This window comes from Vicugna pacos, unplaced genomic scaffold (assembly GCF_048564905.1).
Source record: "Vicugna pacos unplaced genomic scaffold, VicPac4 scaffold_21, whole genome shotgun sequence".
NCBI lineage: Eukaryota > Metazoa > Chordata > Mammalia > Artiodactyla > Camelidae > Vicugna > Vicugna pacos.
This window is the reverse complement of record NW_027328742.1, coordinates 10,249,424-10,270,904: the sequence shown is the minus strand read 5'-3', so window position 1 is coordinate 10,270,904 and position 21,481 is coordinate 10,249,424. Positions and strand designations below refer to the sequence as shown.

The 21,481-nt window shown below is 47.7% G+C and overlaps 1 protein-coding gene, 2 long non-coding RNA genes and 1 pseudogene across 8 annotated transcripts in view; 1 reads left to right on the top strand and 3 right to left on the bottom strand.

The window, feature by feature from the left end:
• LOC140694474 (uncharacterized) overlaps positions 1-1,204 on the bottom strand; it is a 169,359-nt gene extending 168,155 nt beyond the window's left edge. Inside the window, exon 1 of the long non-coding RNA XR_012070113.1 lies at positions 1,122-1,204. This is a non-coding gene — a long non-coding RNA (uncharacterized lncRNA). The remainder of the gene's footprint in view (positions 1-1,121) is intronic.
• The window catches only part of LOC140694471 (uncharacterized), a 473,386-nt gene extending 466,185 nt beyond the window's left edge, over positions 1-7,201 (bottom strand). For all 4 annotated transcript variants that reach the window (XR_012070108.1, XR_012070106.1, XR_012070109.1 and 1 more), the window contains exon 1: positions 7,071-7,201. This is a non-coding gene — a long non-coding RNA (uncharacterized lncRNA). The remainder of the gene's footprint in view (positions 1-7,070) is intronic.
• The window catches only part of LOC140694470 (small ribosomal subunit protein eS24 pseudogene), a 432,455-nt pseudogene that overhangs the window by 223,545 nt on the left and 187,429 nt on the right, over positions 1-21,481 (top strand).
• The window catches only part of LOC140694395 (rho GTPase-activating protein 20-like), a 29,489-nt gene continuing 21,205 nt past the window's right edge, over positions 13,198-21,481 (bottom strand). For all 3 annotated transcript variants that reach the window (XM_072957654.1, XM_072957655.1, XM_072957657.1), the window contains 3 exons: positions 20,866-21,055; positions 19,594-19,708; positions 13,198-18,444 (listed from right to left, as the gene is read on the bottom strand). In XM_072957654.1, coding sequence (XP_072813755.1) covers positions 16,598-18,444; positions 19,594-19,708; positions 20,866-21,055 — 2,152 coding nt within the window. In that variant the 3' untranslated portion in view covers positions 13,198-16,597. The remainder of the gene's footprint in view (positions 18,445-19,593; positions 19,709-20,865; positions 21,056-21,481) is intronic.

Sequence of the window (21,481 nt, the reverse complement as noted above, 5' to 3'; positions counted from 1 at the left end):
ACATAGAGAACCCTAAAGACTCCACCAAAAAACTGTTAGAACTAATAAATGAATACAGTAAACTTGAAGGGTACAAAATCAATACTGAAATATCTAATGTCATTTTTCTCATAAATAGTACAAACTATCCTAAATTTAATATGGAGCCACAAAAGATCTCAAATAGTCAGAGAAATCTTGGGAAAGAAGAACACAGCTAGAGGCATTGTACTTTTTGATTTCAAACTATATTATAAATCTAGAGTAATCAGCACAGTACAATATTGGATTAAAAACAGACACATAGTTCAATGGAAGAGAAATAAACCCACGTGTGGGTTTATATGGTCAATTTACATCAAAGTAGCTAAGAATATACAATGGGGAAAGCATAGTCTCTTCAATAAATGGTGTTGGGAAAGCTGGACAGGCACATGCAAAAGAACTGAAGTAGACAATACACAAAAATCAGCTAAAAATGGATTAATGATTTGATAGTAAGACCTGAAACCATAAAACTCCCAGAAGAAAATACAGGAGTCAAGGCCCTTGATGTTAGTGTTGACAATGATTTTCTGGGTATGACCCCAAAAGCAAAGGCAGTAAAAGCAAAAATAAACAAGTGAGACCACATCAAACTAAAAATCTCTGTATAGCAAGGAAAACCACCACCAACAAAATGAAAAGGCAATCTATGGAATTAAAGAGAGTATTTGTAAATCATACATCTGATAAAGAGTTATATGCAAAATATATAAAGAACTCATAGAACTCACTAGGAAAAAAATTCAGTTTAAACAAGCAGACAGAGGTCCTGAACAGACACTTTTCCAAAGACTTGAAAATGGCCATGAGATACATGAAAGGTACTCGACATCAGAAGTCATCAGGGAAATGCAAATCAAAACCACCATAAGCTATTGTCTCACACCCGCTAGTATGGCTATTCTCAAACAGACAAGAAGTGTCAGTGAGGATATGGAGAAAACAGAACCCTTGCATACTGCCAGTGGAGACGTAAACGGGTACTGCCATTATGAAAAACAGTATGATTTTTTTCCTCAAGAAATTGAAGACATAACTACTCTATGATCCAGCAATCCCACTTCTGGGTATATAACAAAAGGAAATGAAATCAATACCTTGAGGAGATATCGGAACTCCCATATTCGTGGCAGCATTATTCACAATAACCAGGATGTGGACATAACATAAATGTTGGTCTATGGATAAATGGATAAAGAAAATGTGGTATCAATATCAATAGCTAAAGAAAATGTGATATAGATATAAATCTATATATATATTATATGTATATACATATGCAAAGGAATATTATTCAGTCTTTAAAAAAAGATGGCAATCTTTTCATCTGTAAATTTGCAACAACATGAATGTGGAGGACATTATGCTAAGAGAAATGAGCCAGTCACAGGAAGACAAATACTACATGACTTCACTTACATGTGGAATCTTCAAAGAGTAGAATTCACAGAAGCAGAGAGTAGATACTGGGTGCCATACGGCTGGGGAATGGGATGGAGAGATGTTGATAAAGCATTTAAGTTTCAGTTACGAAGGATGAAAAAGTTCTGGAAGCCTAATGGTCAGCATGGTGTCTGTATTAGTAATACTGTACAATAACTTGAAATTGGCTGACAGAGTAGATCTTAAGTATTAACACACACACATAAAAATGATAGCTATGGGAGGTGATATGTTAATTAGCTTGAATGTTGTAATCACGTCACAATGTATCAAAACAACAGGTACACTTTAAATATATACAACTTTTATTTGTCAATCATATTACAATAAAGCTAGGGAAAATTTAAACTGAATTCAATTAAAATGAAATAAAGCCAAAAATTCAGCCCCTAAGTGGCCCTGGATACGTTTGAAGTGCTTAGAAGCCATATGTAACTAGTGGCTAATATAGTGGACAGCACAGACACAGAACACTTCCACCACCAGAAAGTTATACTGGATAGTGTGTCCTAAAATGCTCATGATCCACGAGGGAAAATGAGAAGTGGTATCAAGAAATCCTCAGAGAAAAATAAAATATTGGCTTCTGAGAATAGGATCTATCATTTTCAAGATTTACTAACTGCAATGAAATTTCTGGTATACATGGGTATGTGTCTAGCATGGCACCTGGTACACGGTAATGCTTAATCAATGAGCATAGGATTAATTAGCAGCCATTGCATCAGAGCATCCTGAGCTGTGATGATTAATAAACCTTCTGGGGGGGGAAGGGTATAACTCAGTGGCAGAGTGTGTGCTTAGCATGCACGAGGTCCTGGCTTCAATCCCCAGCACCTCCGTTAAAATAAATTAAATAAATAAATAAATAAATAAATAAATAAATAAATAACCAACCAACCAACCTAATTACCACCCCCACAAAAAAAATTTAAAAATTAAAAGCATCACTTCAAAAAAAAAAGGAAAAAACTTCCATGTTTGCTATTTCTGACCCTTTTGCTGTTTACCTTCTTCACATCACCTGGAAGAAATTAAGGAAACAGAAAATACCTCTGACGTTTCCATTATAGGGAAGAAAAAAAAAAAACCCGAACTGAGATTATAAATATGAGGGCTCTGAAAAGCATAATGCTCTAAAGTAGCACAATTTATCATGTGCTCCACAGATGCTGGAAGGTGTTAATTTATTTTAATACGTTAATGATACTGGTAGTAAGTTAGGGTAACAAAGTCAGGAGGAGGAGAGTAATAACAACCGTAGGAGTATAATATTTCAGCAACATGAACCGCAATATTTTTCTCCAGACAGTTGGTTTTCTTCTCCCTGCCCTACACGACTCCAGCAGTAGGGATGCTGCGAGTGGGGCCGGGCGGTGGGGCGGTGGGGCGGTGGGGCGGTGGGGCGAGCCCAGCCCGCGGCCAGGGCTGTCCGGGTCCCCAGCACCAACGCGGACCCCCACGCCCTCCTCCAGGGTCCCGGCCCCCAAGTAGGACCACCACGGGCCCAGGGCCAGGCCTCACCCCACCAGCCCCACTACCACTGCTCGCCGACCCCCCACCCAGTCAATGCCTCCACACCCCCTGCCACGCCCGGTCCCCGATCCACTGCACCCCCGAGACAAAGCTGCTTCTCCTCACACCCAAATCCCGCCCCAGGTCTGCGCCCCACTAGGTCCTAAGCTACAGCCCCTGTAAACCGCGCTCACCCCTCGGGCCTTACCCCAGGTCCCCCCACCGTCCGGAGCTACTCCCCTAACCCTTCACCTAGGAATGAGCCCCCACCCTTCAGCCGGGTCACTTCCGCTCCCAGCAACCCCTCCCCCTCACCCTGTCCGCCCTCATCGCCAGATCGCCGCACACCCGGAGTGCACCCCTACCCCAGATGACCCCCTCAGCCCTCTCCTCGCGAGAGCCGGGCGCTCCGGGCTCCGATCACCACGGCGACAGCCGCTAGACAGGGATGCCCCGGGCCCACGGCAGGCACGCAGTCCTGGCTCCCAGGGGCGCGGCCCCGGCGGCCGGGTGGGCGGGGCTTGAGGCCATTCCAATTCCCTGCCCCACCCCCACGCCCCCATCCCACCCCGAAGCCCAATGCCTCCTCAGAGCCCATGGGATAGGTGGTCCCGAGCTGCGCACCGCTCGCCAGTGGGCCTTGGCTGCTTGATGCTGGTGCGGGGAGGGAGGGTGCAGCCTTAGCCCGGCCCTCGGCCCTCGGCCCCCGGGATGGACAGCGGGCAGCAGTGGCAGTGGTAGTGGTAGTGGGGGTGGCGGCGTCGGCGGCGGAGGCGGGACAGGGCGGCTGTCCTGGGAGAGCAAGTCCACTTGCTCCCACTTACCCCGCCGCCTGGCCTCTGCTGCCAGAGCTTCCTGGAAGGAGTTTCCCCCTGTCAGCCTGCCCCTGGGAGGCAGGCCGGCTATGGCCAGGGGGGCGGGGCGGCGGCAGTGGCAGCAGCAGAGCTGGAGATGGCAGGATTGGGGCTGACCCATACTACTAGCCAGGTACTTGCTCCAATTGCCCGCTGTCTCTGTCGCTGTCCCTGTCGCTGCCCCCGCCCCTGCACATTGACTGCACCACGCCCACCTCTCAGGAGCAGGATCACCTGAGGACAAGCCTCCAGGGACCCTGGGGCAGCAGAGACCGCCCCCAGAGCAGGCTGAGGGGGACACGCGAGGAAATGCACAGGATTGCCTTGGCAGCCCCCGCCCCACGCTGCCGCCCGCCCTCTCTGCAGCCGCCCCAGACCCCGCCACCACCACTGCCCCCTGAGCACACCGAGCCAGCATCCCGGGGGCCGGACAACACGGACATGTGCACCCAGTGAACCTGGCGTAGCACAGGGCGCCCCCTGAGCATGCTGAGGGGTCACGAGAGGAAATCCACAGGCTTACCTGGGCAGCCCTCGCCACCGCTGCTGACCCCTCTGCAGCCTCCCCTTCCCCGCCCCGGGCCACCATCCCCTCAGCGCACCGCGCCTGCCTCCTGGGAGGCATCCAACACATAGACTTGCAGCCAGGGAACCTGGGGTATCAGAGTCCGACCCCAGGCCAGGCCAAGGGATCATGGGAGCAAATCCTCGGGCTTCTAGGGCAGCCCCGCCTCCTCTCTGCAGCCCCTGACCGAACCTCCCCAGCCTCCCATGACCTGGCTGACAAGGAGACTTCAATCCCGCAAACCTGGGGTGGCAGAGGCTGTCCCCAGGCCAAGGAGAGGGGGAGATGGGAGGAAACTTACCAACTCGCCAGGGCAGCCCCCTTAGCCGCAGTGCCTCCGGCCCCTCCACCACTGACCTCTTTCACTGACCGCACCACGCCCGCTCCCAAGAGCAGGCTGATTAAATGGCTTGAGTCTGAGGAACGTGGGAGAGCGGTGGTCGCCCCCAGGCTAGGCCGTTGGGGACATGGGAGAAAATCCTCTGGCTCACCAGGAGCACCCGAGTCCCCGGACCCTGTCCCCATCACTGTCCCCTGACTGCACTCCGCCTGTAGTGAGTGTGTCTGTCCGTCTGCCTGCCTGCCTGCCTGCCTGCCTGCCTGCCTGGCTGTCTATCTATCTGTTGGAGGAGGGGAGAGGCTAGTCTATGTCTGTGTGTCTCTGTGTGTCTATGTAATGGAGGAAGAGGAGGCTAGTATGTCTATCTCTCGGCCTATCTATCTCTCTGACAATCCATCTATGCAATGGAGGAGGCAGAGGAGGCTAGTGTGTTTGTCTATCTGCCTAATTGAGGAGGAGAAGGAGTGTAGTGTGTGTGTGTGTGTGTGTAAGTGTGTGTGTGGGTCTGTCCATTTCTGTAATTTTCTATCTAATGGAGGAGGAGGTGGAGGAACCTAGCGTAACTTTCTGTCTGTCAGCATACGCACCTAATGAAGTAGGAGGAGGCTACTGTGTTCGTCTAAGTGTCTTTCAATTGGAGGAGGTGAGTGTGTCTGTCTCTCAGTCTCTCTGTGTGTTTCTTTACCTACTAGAGGAGGAGGCTAGTGTGTCTATCTACTTACCTACCTGATTGAGGAGGAAGAGGAGGCTGCTGTGTGTGTGTATCTCTCTGACAATCTATTTCATGGAGGAGGAGATTGGTGTGTCCATCTACCTACCTAACTGAGGAGTAGGAGGGGGCTTCTGTTTGTGTGTGTGTGTGTATGTTGGTGTGTGCCTGTCTGTCTTTGTATCTATACATCTGTGTACCTATCTAATGGAGGAGGAGGACGAGGTTAGTGTATCTATCTGTTAATAACAAAGAAAGAGACTAGCGTGTCTGCCTATTTATATGTCTGTCTCTCTGTGTATTGGAGGAAGCCTCCCGGGACTCCATTGACCTGGAGAGATGTCAGATGCCACCCTGAGGCAGAAGAAGGCGCCCAGAGAGCTGGCTGAGGGGGACTCGGGAGGAAATCCACAGGCTTGCCTGGGCAGCTCCCGTCCTTGGCTGCTGCCCTCTCTGCAGCCGCCCCGCCCCCTACCCCAATCCCGGCCCCTGGGCATACAGCGCCAGCATACGCAGAAATAAATTCAAAATGGCTTAGACACTTAAACGTAAGACAAGACACCACACACCTCTCGGTAGGAAACGTAGGCCAAACAGTATCCCACGTACACCTCACCCATTTTCTCCTAGGGTAGTCTCCCCAAGCAACAGAAAACTCAGCAAAAATACAAACACAAACGGGAGCAAACTGAATTCATCAGCTTTGGCACAGCAAAGGAAACCAGAAGCAGAACTAAACCACGACCTACCAAATAGGAGACAATCTTTGCCAAACATGAGACTGACTAGGGGTTCATTTCCACCATATCCAAACAGCTCATCCGACTCAACGGACAGAAGACGACCCAATCCAAAAATGGGCAGAAGACGACCTCAGGAAGCAATTCTCCAGCGAAGACCCACCAGCGACCAATGAGAGGCACATGACAAAACAGGCTCAAGGTTGCTAATTATCCGAGGAATACAAGGCAAAACTACAATGAGGTGGCATCTCGCCCAAGTTAGAGTGGCCATCATTCCAAAGCCCACACAGGATCAAGGCTACAGAGGCTGTGGAGAAAAGGGATCCCTCCTACACTGTCGGTGGGAATGTCCTTTGCTGCAGCCACTGTGCAAAACAGGAGGGAGGGTCCTCAAAAGACGGAAAATACACTGGCCAGAAGCTTTGGATCTCGGGGGCAGGCCAACAAGCTCCCAAAGGCCTGGCCTCGCCCCTGCTTCTGCCCCAGCTCGCCTGTGCCCCACAGGGTCCGGGGCGGCCTCCACTCCCAGGGCAGGGCCACCCGCGCGGGAAGGCCTCGCAAGGCCTGAGGGCCAGTCTCGGCTGGCCCGGGGCCGTCCAGGGCCCTCCCATCTCCCGGGGCTGCTCCCACTTTGCCAAAGCCGCCTGTGAGCGGCGGCCAAGAAAGCCGCGCGGTTCAGCCAGTACTAAGGAGGGGGACGAAGGCACCCCAATCAGGCCGGGGGGGCCCCGGGACCCGCCTCACGGTCCCAACCTGGACGCGCGGCCTGGACCCCACCGACGCACCCCTCCCCCACCCCGGGCGCCTCCCCAACTGCACAGCCCAGGCCTCACTCGCCGACTCCCCGACCTGCGCGCCCCCACCAGCGCCCCCTTACCTGGCTCGCGACGGCAGCAGAGGCGACAGCAAGCGGCGGGAGGCCGAGACCCCAGGCAGCCTTCCTCCTCCGGGAGCTGGTCCAGGAGCACCCAGCTCCCGCCCAGCTTCCTCACGTTCTGCGCGCGCCCCAGCGCCCCGGCGTCCCGGCGCCCGTGCGCGCGCGGGCACGCGCAGCTTTCAGCGCCCCTCCCCCTCCCGCCTGCCTGACAGCAGCATGGAGGCTTGGCTGCGACTCCAGCAGTAGGGATGCTGCGAGTGGGGCCGGGCGGTGGGGCGGTGGGGCGGTGGGGCGAGCCCTGCCCGCGGCCAGGGCTGGCCGGGTCCCCAACACCAACGCGGCCCCCCACGCCCTCCTCCAGGGTCCCGGCCCCCAAGTAGGACCACCACGGGCCCAGGGCCAGGCCTCACCCCACCAGCCCCACTACCACTGCTCGCCGACCCCCCACCCAGTCAATGCCTCCCCACCCCCTGCCACGCCCGGTCCCCGATCCACTGCACCCCCGAGACAAAGCTGCTTCTCCTCACACCCAAATCCCGCCCCAGGTCTGCGCCCCACTCGGTCCTAAGCTACAGCCCCTGTAAACCGCGCTCACCCCTCGGGCCTCACCCCAGGTCCCCCCACCGTCCGGAGATACTCCCCTAACCCTTCACCTAGGAATGAGCCCCCACCCTTCAGCCGGGTCACTTCCGCTCCCAGCAACCACTCCCCCTCACCCTGTCCGCCCTCATCGCCAGATCGCCGCACACCCGGAGTGCACCCCTACCCCAGATGACCCCCTCAGCCCTCTCCTCGCGAGAGCCGGGCGCTCCGGGCTCCGATCACCATGGCGACAGCCGCTAGACAGGGATGCCCCGGGCCCACGGCAGGCACGCAGTCCTGGCTCCCAGGGGCGCGGCCCCGGCGGCCGGGTGGGCGGGGCTTGAGGCCATTCCAATTCCCTGCCCCACCGCCACGCCCCCATCCCACCCCGAAGCCCAATGCCTCCTCAGAGCCCATGGGATAGGTGGTCCCGAGCTGCACACCGCTCGCCAGTGGGCCTTGGCTGCTTGATGCTGGTGCGGGGAGGGAGGGTGCAGCCTTAGCCCGGCCCTCGGCCCCCGGGATGGACAGCGGGCTGCCGTTCTAGTGGTGTCGATGGCGGAGGCTTTCGGCGGCTGCCCTTGGAGAGCCAGTCCCCTTGCTCCCACCTCCCCCTCCGCCCGTCCTCTGCTGTCAGTGCTTCCTGGAATCAGTGTGTGTCCCCCTGTCAGCGTGCCTGTGGGAGGCAACCCGGCTGTGTACAGGGGGGCGGGGCGTCGGCAGTGGCTGCATCAGCGCTGGAGATTGCATGATTGGGGCTGCCCCATGCTGCTAGATGTAGGACTTACTCCCATTTCCCGCTGTCGCTCTCTTTGTCCCTGTCGCTGCCCCCACCCCTGCACATTGACTACACCACGCCCACCTCTCAGGATCAGTGTGACTTGAGGAGAAGCCTACAGGGTCCCTGGTGCAGCAGAGGTCACCTCGAGGCCAGGCTGCTTGGGAGATGGTAGCAAAGCTACCGGCTGGCCGAAATCAACACCCTCTTCTACTGCTGTCTCTTCCGCCAGGGCATCACCTGCCCTCATTTTTGTCTTCCCTTGTGCTCCCTGACCGAACCGCGCAGGTTCCAGAAATGAGGCTGTCCTCAACACGTGAGTGCTGCAAACCTGGGGAACCAGATGCTGCCCACAAGCCAGGCCGCTGGGGAGATGGGAGAATGTAATTTTTATCCTGATTATTTATGTTATTTGTTGACCTGGATTCATGCAGAATGCAGCATCTAGCATGGTTGTTTCCTCAACAGCTTTGCTACCATCCCTGGGAAACACCCAGCCCTGGGGAACACGCAGCCCTGGGGAACACGCAGCCCTGGGACCCCTGGTGATGCCTGATCTGTTGGAAGCCTCTTCCCATGATCAGCCCCTTTCCTGGTCTTTTCTTGGAATTGTCAGCTCTTCTAACCTACTTGTGTCATGTCCTGAGGAATACTTTACACTCCAAAAAAAAAAGTGTATTGGTTTGGTTTTGAATGGAATGTCCTGTAGTCTCTTTGAAGACCAAGTGTTCTATTGTATCATTTATGACAACTGCTGCTTTAATGATTTTCTGCCTGGATGACTTATCCATTCATTTAAGTGCAGGTGTTAAAATCCCCTAATATTTTTATAGTATTTTTAATTCTGCCTTTATGTCTGTTAGTATTTGCTTTTATGTTTCTTTAGATGCTACTGTTTTGGGTGCATGTGTTTAGGGATGTAATACACTTTTTTTCTTGTACTGATCCCTTTGTCGTTACAAAATGCCTTTCTTTGTCTTTTGTTATAACCTTTGGTTTCAAGTTTATTTTGTCTGATAGGAATACTGCTTTCCCTGCTTTCTTGTTTCTGTTAGCATGAAATACCTTTTCCATCCTCTCTCTTTCAGTCTGTGTGTCTTTAGCTTTGAAGTGAGTCTCTTTTAGGAAGCGTAGTGATGACTCTTGTTTCTTTATCCAAACAACCACCCTTGTCTTTTGATCAAGAGCAATTAGTCCATTGACATTTAAAGTAACTGCTGATAGAGAAGAACCTATTGCCGCTTCATTATTTGTTTCCCAGTTGTTTTTGTAGTTCTCCTATGTTCATTTCTTCTTCTTTCTGTTTCTTTCCTTGTGGTTTGATGATTTCCCCTAGCAGAATGTTTGTGTTCCTTTCTTCCTAGTTTTTATGTTCTATTGTAGATTTTTTGTTTTGTGGTTACTATGCGTTTCATAGATGTTGATGTATAATTATATCTACTTGTTTTAAATAAGATAGTCATTTAAGTTCAATCATATGGTAAATGAGCTACATTTTAACTGCCCTCCCCTACATTTGTTTTTTTATGTTACACTTTACATCTTTCTTGCTTATCTTTTATCTGTTTATTACAGTTATAGCTGCTTTTGCCATTTTTTGTCTTTAAACTATGTAGTGGCTTATTCAAGCAATTGATCCTCAGTCCTTACTACATATTTGCTTTTCCTCCTGAGTTTTTCCTTTTCCTGTAGATTCTTACTTCTTTTCTCAATTTTTAACATTCTTTTCCACCAAACCCCCCAAACCCCCCACAAAAACCAACCAACACACTTATGTGATTGCAGGTACTTTCTTTTGTCAGGACACAGACCTTATTTCCCCCCAGAGTTAACATTCTAAGTTCAGGAATTAGATCTAAAAGTAAAGGACACTGCTGCTGCTAATATCGTCATTAGCCTGTGCAGTTTGATAATTGGCTTTTTCACTGTTGAGATTATGTGTGTGTCTCCATTTCTGCTTCTGAGAGGCCCAGGCATTTGGGGACCCCGGACAGGGAACTCCTGCTCATCATAGTGTCTTTGAGAAAAGCTACATGGAGGGCATTTTTTTCCTTCAAATCACTGTTCTCCTTTTTAGAAGGAGCAAAAAATGCAGGCAGAGAATCTCTTTACAAAGTAATCTGTTTATTTTGATGGGAATGATGTTTCCAAATTTGGGACACTTGGAAAACACTCTCATTACATTCTTGCCTAGCCAGCAGCTTAGGAGTCCTCAGACCCAGAAGTGTTGACCTGGGCCGGCCCTGTTATAGCTCATCACCAAGCCACCTGCTCCTGAACCTACCCCCCTCCCAGCTGTGCAGCCCCGGGAGATGCTGTCTCTCCTGGGCTCAGCCTGATGGCACAGGGGTCTTTGTTATCCTCCAAGCATCAGTCTAAGAAAGTCAGCAGTCTTGTTTTCCATCTCCTGAGTTTATGTAGGAGTGGAAAAACTCCAGATAAAATATTCAAATCTAGGCTCTATCCTGGCCCCGAGATGGGTCCTCTTGGCTTACGGGGGCATGTGACCTGCCTGAGTAAGTAACCTTAGACTAAACTGGGAGAAGAAGGCATGAAGGCAGGATGAATGGTCCTCAACTGGCTACAGCATCACTAAACAATGAGTCCAGCAAACAAGAGGGATGGTAAGGGAACTGGTGTGATCCTCCAGGCTTCAAAAGAGGAGGGGTCTCTGTTCTCTGTGCGAGTCTGAGGAGGAGACTTGGGAGGTGGGGGCAGGTAGCAGAGATAAGAAGCCAGCAGCTGGGTGTCACGTTACAAAGTTGAAAGGAAGTAGAGAAACCACAAACAGGCGGAAGAAAGATCAGAGAAAGCTATTATTATGCAGTATGCCCATTGCAGTCGACAGGCGGCCCCTGCCCTTCATCTTTCTTAACCTCAGATTCCGAGAAAGCCTTTGTTACAGCCTGGTCAGTCACACACAGGCACACGCTGGGGTGAGGCCAAGGTCTCTGCCAACCCCACTCTGGACAAGAGGGTAACTAAACTTGGGAAACCCCTGAGGCCTTTTCAGGTTAGCCCCATCCTAGTTGTCAGTTTCCCAGTCTTAGCTTCCTTCTGTTGCCCCCGGCTCCAAACCAAACCCCTCTGAGGGCAGTGAGAAAGTGAGGCTGCCTCCAGCATGGCCAACAGCAAGGTGTTCAGGGCCCCAGTTCGCCCACGTACTTGGCAGGCGCCACCCTGGACTCATGCTGACTTGAGCTGAGGGAAGTGAAAAACCTCACTCATCAAAGAGTTGTTTTGTCCACATGATACGAGACCAACCACTGGTTGAGCTAGTGTGGCAGGGCGCAGAGAGCTGCCTTGACTGAAATCAGCTCCTCTGACTTTGTCCGTCGCCTGTGGCCTGTGTTGGACGCCAGGTCGGGGACAGGTAGAGCTGTAGGTCAGAGCATCCCTCAGACCCAGCCCGGCTGAGGGGAGCTCTGTTTGCGTGTCCCCCTCTGGCAGATCCAATTGCTGCTCTGTCCGCTGCCACAGCTCTGAGTGCGTGTGTGGCATCAGCAGGTGTCCCTGTTGGACGGCGCGTGGAGGGGAGAGGGCATTTTCTTACAGATATTTAGCAGAGACACAATAACATAGTAAGGTTTGGATGGGTCCTCATGTACACGCCTTGTGTCTGCTTTATTATGGAAGAAGTATTATCATGCCTATTTTAAGAAAGGGTGAAAAAAAGAGCCTGGAGTCAGAGTGAGGTTCTGAAGGTACCCACCACATAGGATACGGTGAACATTAAATGAAATAACACAATGTGAAGATTCTCTGCTTTTCAGTCATTTCATTCCTGGGAAAGATAGAATGTTTCTTCTCCTTCTGAAAATTTTAGGCAATAATATTCACCATCCCTGTGACCTGGGAAAGATGGAGTATTTCTTTAAAATACCTATTTTACTTGCTCAAAGTAAAGGGCCTGCCTCACAAGTACAGGTTTTTAGCTCATTTATTTACTCCTCACAGCAGACCAAGAGGCTGCGAGGAGTCCTAAACTGAATTCCAAGTTGCTGTAATCTAAAGATCAAACCTAGATAAAACAACTAGCATTTAAATCTCAACACCTCCCAAACCTGCATCTCACATTGTCGTGTAATATCAAACTCCAGAAAGCATATTTACTTTGCCTTAACAAATTAAAATAGGTTAGAGAAACACTTTGAACTATCTACCTATCTACGTATGTGCACCCTGGCACTGCACAATGAGCACACATGCTGTACAAATGAAGTAACAGTATATATCTAATACCATCCTGTGTAAATTTTTTTGAGGATTAGGAAACAAAATTTTTCAAATCACACCCCAGAGCCTCTGCCAATTCTATCACACATCTGACATCATGCAAAACGGAAGCTTAAGGAGTTTACTCAAAAAAAAAATGAAGGACTTATACCCATAAGTGGCTCAGAAATAAGGGAGACCCATGCTTGGTGTAGAAAACCCAGAACTCAAGAGTACTCTTCCTTTCAGCAGGAAAGTTAGCTTATGAGATATCCTCATAACCGGAATAGATATTTTTTAAAAAAGTTAACATTTTACCCAACTTTATGGTTCAATTTTTTTCTTTGTATTGAAATAAACACTTTCCAAAGACTTCCTCTCAATTCATTAAAACATGACCAGGTAGGAAAAGATCAGTTAAACATTTACTACCAGAAGTCGGACTAAGATACATAATATTCTCAGTTACCTTTCAACAGACAAAATATGCCACTGGTTCAAGGATACATTAGGCGCTTTCAATTCAATATCACACCATGAAAAGCAGAAAAATACAATGTGAGACAATTTATTCAATCCAATGTTTTCACAGTAGATTGAGATTCTTCTTTAAAAGCAAAAAATTACTTTATTTGTTTAACATTAAGTAGAAATTAACATCAGTATATGTGTACATTGCCCAAATTTAATCAGTGACATTTCTGACAGTGGGTGGTAGGTCTTTACTGCTCAAAGCAAATCATTTTTTTTTTCTGGACTTAGGTAGTATATATATTTTTGAATCTCTTTGAAATGGTGCTTAAACTCACACGGAGTGAACTCCGTGAACTTTGAGAGGGCAAAAACGCAGCAGTCACAAGAAACCAGTAATACTACTTAAGTTTACATGACTTTTGAAGTACTGATGTCTTGTAGTATCTGGATCCAGACATCCTGGGATGCCTGGATGTGTCTGGAATCAACTGGACACTCTGGTCAGAATGGTTCAAATTTAGATTAGAAAATCTTATACAATCAAACCAAGTTGATTTTTTTTTTTTTGCTACAAGAATGTAGACTATATGTGTGCATCTGATTCTAGGAGCACCGTGAGAATATACTACCTAAGAAAATGAAGACTTTGTGTCTAAAGCATGACTTGTTTGGTAAATGATAAAATTAGAAAAGTGTCTTTTTCTGGAAAGACTGACCATGGCCTATGACGAAAAGTTCAAAGTTCCAGTTCAGTATTAATTACATTTTATGAAATTCCCAATGTTAAGCAGAAATTGAGCTCATTAGCTAAAACAATTACACAAAGGACAGTATTACTCTGGTGGGATTGTTAACTGTTGAAGAATGGTGTTTCATTTAATACATAGCATGGACTTCATACACATCCATTATCAGTGCCTTGAAAAATCAAACAACTTTAAAAGTTAGTAGTGGTTTCTGCAAGTACAAAAATACACATTTCTTATATAACATATGGTAGTAAAATTTGTCAAGATATATTATACAAACTCAAAAGAATCTTAGATAAAGCATCAGTCTGATATATTATAGGTTGACAAGAGTGTAATAAAATGACATGTAGTCTGCCTTCAAATCATACAATATAATACTTTACAGCAATATTAAGTATTCACATTAAGTATGTAAGGAGTATCTAAGGGAACACAGAGTAGAAATGGTTATTAAAGAACTCGAGTGTCTATTCTTTTCTCTGCTTCAAACTGGGCGTATGATTTTCTCCCACCAATACAAAAGAAAAACAAACAAAAAAATGGCTAGAACTATTATTTTGTTAAGTAGAGAAGCAGTTTGCTTCTGCAAAAGACACTCCAAGCCATAGAGCTTCATTCACATATTGCAGTTCTGACAGTAGTGTGCCCTCAGGGTGAGGGGAATCCCTGCTCCTCTCATATATCATATCACGTGAGAGGCATATGGACACTTAGAGGAGTCTAAATATAGGAGTGGTTGGTGATAAGGTAAAATCTACTTCACATCTGTGACTGAGATGGCCATTGTCATAAAGGAGCTCTTTGGACACAGAATTCTAAAGGTTTATTATAATGCTAAGGACAAAAAGGGCCATGTCCCCAAGAGGTAGGTAGCACCTATGGCTAATACTGAAAGGACTTCTTCTAGCTTACAGAAAAAATTTTTTTTTATAATGAAAAAATGCAATCTTTAGGACAACAGGGGAAGCATATTTGGCATGAAAGTTTCTGGGTGGCTAAGAAAAGTGATTTGGAATAAGCAAGTTTGTGGGAGAAAGGGCCATTGGAATTTGAATTAAAGAGGTCAAATGGGTTCTAAGCAATTTCTAATAAGTAAGTGTTTAAAATGAAGGAAGGTGCACAGCCATTCCTGCTTGTCCCTTCGTACTGTCTGGCAAGGCCTAATAATCCATGGAGGTAATCCAGGAGAGGTGTAACCTTTGAGAGAGAGGGGCTGGCAGGTTGTAAAGAGTCACAGAACAGAAGAGCCACCACAGTGGTTGTCAGGCCTTCTTTCAGACAGTCCTCGACACTGGATTTTCTGACCTCCAGAAGTTTTTACATCTTTTTGTCCCAAGATGATTCATGGTGTATACCCGACTGGAATAAACCAATGGGGTACACACCACCGTGTATGCCCCACTGGAATAGACCAGTGGGGTACACACCACCGTGTATACCCCACTGGAATAGACTGGTGGGGTACACACTGTGGTGTATACCCCACTGGAATAGACCGGTGGGGTACACACCATGGTGTATACCCCACTTGAATAGACCGGTGGGGTATACACCATGAATCATTTTGGGACAAAATGATGTAAAAACTCCTGGAGGTGAGAAAATCCAGCATCGAGGAGTATCTGAAAGAAGGCCAGACAGCCACTGTGGTGGTTCTTCTGTTCTGTGACTCTTTACAACCTGCCAGCTCTCAAAACTGCTCTCTCAGCTGTTAAATGGCCATCAGAAAAGGGAAGATCTATCAGCAATTTTTTTTTCTGGTTGATTAATCCAAGAGGCAAGGCTGCAGAAAAACATTTCAGCAAAGAGGAGTCCTGCTTTGATCACCTGTTGGCAACAGTGACCGTGCAACAAAGGAAGGACTGTTGTTGCAGACTCTTCCTCCTCACTAAGACAGCCAATGCTGTCAGGAGGGCACCTCCTAGGAGGAAAAAGTGCATTTCTGGAGAATGTTTCTGGCTCAGGCACCTCTGGAAAGAACACTGAAATGAGCACCCATTTCCTTCTTTCTCCCCACAGCTGTGTCCGGGGGCCTCTGCAGAGCAGTGAAACGCTCATGGAAAAACGAACTGACCAACAAAAACTATGATGTCATGGTACTCATGGCTCGAATTCCTCGAGTTTCTTCCACACTAGCTGCCTTAATGGGCTGGTACCTGGAATGATTCTGTGAGGGCACGTGATTGACCATGAGATGTCTCAGAACTGGCCACTTGCTTGGTTTCGGGGAAAAGTCTGACGTGATTTCCTTGATCATCTGACATGCTTTCCTTCTTAATGCTTTGATTGGTGGCATTCTTCTTGCTTACTTATTAAAAACATTTCATGGAATGTGGATGGTTTCTTTGCAGACTTCCCCCTCTGTCCATGGTTTTTATTCTTCACTTTTGATATCCTGGCCTTCTTAGTGTCATCTAAGGCATGTTTCCTCTAGAGATGATGCTTCTTTAGCCCTCTGCTGGGATCTCTTAAAATGCATGACAGGATCAATCCATGCTCTTATAAGGAAAAGCCTCCCAAGCAGTTAGGTGATAAAATCTTTTAGCCTTGACTTTTTGCCAAATAGTCTCAATAAAGAGGATTCTTTGTTTGTCCTAAGTATCAGCAGTGATAACCCCGATGCTACCTGTCTCGGTTATTCTATACACAGGGGTCATAGTAATTATTATCTTTATGTTATTAGTAGCCCGGTTTCTGTCCTTGCAAATATTAGATTCTGATTGTGGTTAAATGTCTTTGGTTACATGCGTGTCCTCAACATCAGAAACCACTGTTGGCCCTGAGTCTGGGCTGGACACGTCATCCACTGTCAAAGAGCTGGGTGAGGATCCTTCTAGAGGCAGAGTACCAGGAGAACACTGCCCATCCTTCTCTCCTTCCTCAGGTGACTTCAAGCAAAGCTCAAGTCCGTCTTCCGCCAGGCTGGATGGAGAGCTACCATCCTTCTCTGATTCCTGGCTGGGGTAAGAACTACAGGACTGGGCTGTTTGCACAGCCCCAAGCCCTTCGGCTGCCATTTGGGGAATGTCTGTCTGTCTCTCTTGCGGTGCGCTGGCTTCTGGAATGCCAGGAGCACATGGAGGTGGCTCCGTGGGTCCTTTTAGAGAACCTGTTTTATTGTTTTCTGGTCTCGGTGCCCTTGCCTTCTTTCTGAGAGACCAACTTTTCAAACTGGCTATACCATTTCTCAACCATGTGCTGGGGTGCAGAGTTACAGAACGCATTTGTGAATGCCCCTCTAGACTGTCCTTTTTTGTATGAGCCTGGTGGCTACTGGCCTGCCCTGATGAGGGACCGGGAATTCCAGAAATGAGGCTGGAACTGCTTAAGTCAGAAGAAAGCTCTTCCTGTTTTCCTTGAGGTCGAAAAGTGCAATCTATTGGAGCGGATGTTTCAGTGGGTGTAAACACTGATTGTTCAGAAATCTGAGAAAAAGCGCTGTCTTGGGAGCTCACTGGCGAGCCAGATGGGGACGTGTCTGGGGAGGACAAGCTGGAACAGCTACTCCTCGGGCAAATGTTTAACCTTGGGGAGAAGACCTTCTCAGTGTTCTGGTTTGCGGCACCACTCTTGCCAACCTCGATCCCCATGACCAAGCTCCGACTGATAAGCTTTTGCCCCTCCATCTGCAAAGACTTGTGCCGCTTGAGATAGTCCTCCTCTTTGTGCAAGAGACTGGCGTCACAGCTTGCGTTGTGCTGCTTCTTTTTTGAATAAAGTCCCCTGAGATAGGTCAGTTTGCAGTGTCGGTCATCGGTGCTGGGCTCTGAGCAGCGCTGCTGCCTCCTTGAGCCTTTGAGGGGCTCTGCTGGGCATGGCGGGGAGTACCCAGCCGTGTCCACAGCGATGGGCTGGTTCGTGGGACAATCGTGTGAGGACAGGTGGCTGTGAGAAATGGTCACTGGCTTGGATTTAGGAAAAAGGTTTACGTGATTTCCTTCGCTATCACACCAGCTTTTCTTCTTATCATTTTCATCAGTGGCATTTTTCTTGACATCAGTGTCTGTGACTAAACTTGTTTTAAAACCTGTCTTACCCTCTTTCTGGAGGGGTGGATTCAGACTCAGATGGTTCTCATCTTTTTTCAGGAGAATCGCATCACAGCTGGACTTGCGTTTCCTTTTCTGATAAAACGCCCTGAGAAAGGACAGCTTTGAACCCAGGTAGCCGATGCTGGGCTCCGAGCAGCGCCGCTGTTGCCTCGGGCTTTTTGGAGCATCTTCCGTAGCTGCGGACAGGTGGCTGGGGGTGCTCATGCCAGAGGGGGCACTGGCCTGGTCCTGCAGCGAGGCCTTTCTGTACACTGCCGCCACGGTCACCGGCTCAGGCTCACTGGGCTGTTCCACCTGAACGTCTTCATCTTTAGGATGGTCTAAGTCAAAGTCGCTCAGGGTTAAAACGCCTTCCGCCTCAGGCTGCTCGAGGTCATAGTCACTGAGGGTTAACATGGAGTCCATGCTTCTGCTGCCTGGACCGAGTTTCTTTACCAAGTCACTGCATGGAGCATCAACTTCGTTCAGCTCAGTTTCCAGGCTGTCATAGGAGGAGTCATTCAGCTGGAAGAAAGAGTTATCTGTCGAAAAAAATCAAACCAGGATTAACATTTGCATTTGCCTCAAATACATGCTGCCTTAAAAAAAAAACTAAACAACTATGATGTTTAGTTTAATTCTGTTTTCATGCAGATTTTTCAGATTCCTACTCTCAAGAAAGAAAGCATCTTTCATAATCTTTCTAGTTGTTAGTGCAGGAACTAAAAGTAAATTTTTGGGGTATACTAGATTTACCTCAGTCCCTGAAGAAATAGCTTTTCTTTAAGTAAGGTTTCCTCAAAGCAATGAAGACATGTCATAATACCAGGAAATGGTAAAAAAATACAAAGAAATTAATGCAGATACACTCAGGTTCTGAATAAGACTGTGTCTTTTAAATGGATTAGCTGGTGGATACACCTAATTAACTCTGTTAGTCTCAGAGAAACCATTTACCAACTTATCAATTTCCCTTTGACATAGTCCTTTAATATCTATTACTTTGTTTATTTTTTACAGCAATCAGACCAGTTAGATGTTATGGTTTCCCATAATTACAGGAGAAGATACTAATGTTACGGTGGCACAGAATAATTGTTCAAAGATAACCAAGAATTGGTGGTACAGGCATTCATATTTTGGAAGGCTGAATGTCTTCAAGCCCCACACACCCTGCCCCGCCCCATGAGGCTAGCTGTTTTCTCAAGTACTTTGCAGGGCGCTGGATTTCTGAGAGATGTCAGGGACCTCGGAGAGGAAGATGAGGAGCAACCAGGCCAGGCCTGCTTCTGGGTCTCCTACTCCAGTTTCAACCACAGCACTTCTGTTATTTTGTAAGATATTGCAACAATATGTTGTAACAATATTGTTATATTGTAAATCTGTTAATTGTTCTATTGTATATCCTTGTAAGGTTTTATTTTGAAACAAGAAGTTAGAATTCTGCCACTAACAACTTCTTGGAGTTTGGGAACCTTGTCTTATACACTAGGTAACCTGACCACAGTGTTAACACAGCGTGACCTACGAGCAGGCCTTCTAAGGAAGGGGCGGAAGCCCGCGGCTCCTGACTCAGGTGAGAGGCCCCTTCACCCGAGCTGCTCTGGGCTGCAGGGTAATCGGTGCCCTCGCTGACCTTCACGTGTGTGTCTATTTCTCACACACAAAAACAACCCCATTATTCACAATACCTGAGACATTCTCTTTCATAGCACATGTCACTGAAACCTCTTCCAAAAGGGAAGTGATTTCTTCTCCAAATATTCTACAGCAATTTTCAATCAGAAATTGTATAAGCAGAGAAACCTGCACAAAAAAGGAACAAAAATGAAGGGTTACTTTTCACATAGCGCACCTATAAATCAGACTTCATATACGAATCCTGGTTCAAACCAAAAAAAAAAAAAGTGAAGAATCCTGAGAAAAATTCAAAGTTCATGTCTGCTTGGAAACTAAACAGAACCGTTTCCCCTAAAAAAAAAACAGTAGTTTGAGTATAGAAATCCATTTTAATCAGTGGCTTAAAGTTATTATTTCTGGCCTTGGTTTAATGCTAACAGTTTTATACTAATGGTCCTGTCTTTAAAATTAGGGTAATTTTAAGTATTCTCTGTACTGGGCATTTGGGATGAAGAAATATACTTTCTTATTAAAATTCATGAAGCATCGTTAGATAGACTTATAAAATATGTTTCTTATGTAAAAGGCAGGTGTCATAAGTGTGGGAGGTGGGCATCCTCTGTGGATTTACTCTGAAGGAGAGGGACGGCTGGAGAGAAAAGCGTACATTTTCCCTGACCAGCCTCTTCCTATGCATTTGCCTCCCTGAGGAGCCAGAACTGGAGATGCTTGGAGAAGAGCTCACTGGGGAGCGCTGTGCCTCCACTGAGATATACTGGAACCTTTCCATAGTCTTCTTGCCCCAATAGCTGAGGCAAAGGAGCAGGCAGAACGTTGGGAGGAAGAGGAATCAGTGCCCCATCCTTGTACTAACCATCAGGTACTGCAGGAGTGTGATTTCAAGTAAGTACTGAGTGAGTGAGGTACCATCGCCACCTCCATTGTGTTAGATGAGGAAACTGTGGAACAGTGTAACTAATTCTGCCCTAGATTGTACATCTGGCAAGTGGGGAGGGCTGAGATTTCCACCTGCGCCTGTTCAATTTCAAAGTCTTTTGTTTCTTTTTAAAATCTTATCAACTGCTCTTCTCCCTCTATGGTTTCAGTCAATCACAGCTGTTTTGCCTCCTTAAAGGGAAAACAGAAGTAACCCAATTACTATCACTTTCTTTGCTTAAGAAATCAGCTTTCTGCAGTCTACCAGGAGAGGACAGAACAGTCGATGAACTCAGACTTATAAGAAGATGTACTTAAGGACGTGTCTTTCAGAACTAATACCCCAAACTTTAGGTTCAAAATGGGGACTCAGTGCCCCAGGGCAGAAAAATGAAAAACTTCATTACCTTATTTGTAAATTCACTTTCTATTTCGGGGCTGGAGGAAGCAGGAGGCCAAAGGATGCTTGGAGCGATGCACACTGCTAAGTTAAATGAATTCATCTGGTTCCATGAGGCATGGTTTTCAATCTTGTGCAATAACCCGAAAAGATACTTTAGCAGAACAACATTCGCTCTTGGGAGCCGGTCTAATAGCCTAAAGACAGACAAAGGTGCTCTTTAAGCAAGACATTTCGTGGAAAACTTGTAGACAGGGCAACCTTTCTTCGCTTTTCATGGGGAACCACGCGAAGCAGAAACACAGTTCAGGTATGCGGGAGTGTCAGCTCATATGGTACGTGCAGAGCGAGGACTGTCTTACAGAGGGGAGAGAGTAAGACTCAGGGGGGTTATTCATTTATTTTGTATATTCTGTCTCTGGGTGAGAACCTTTATACATACATATATATATTTTCATGGTTGTTGCTTTTTTCCAACAAGAACCTGTAACTGAGACAGGAGGGAAGGGGGCAGGACACAGCCATTAAAGGAATGACACAGCAGTTAGCAACAAGGTGGAGGAAAAGTCAACTCCTGATGGACCTTGAGGACCAGGATGGATGGAGAGCTGACCTCCAGTGGA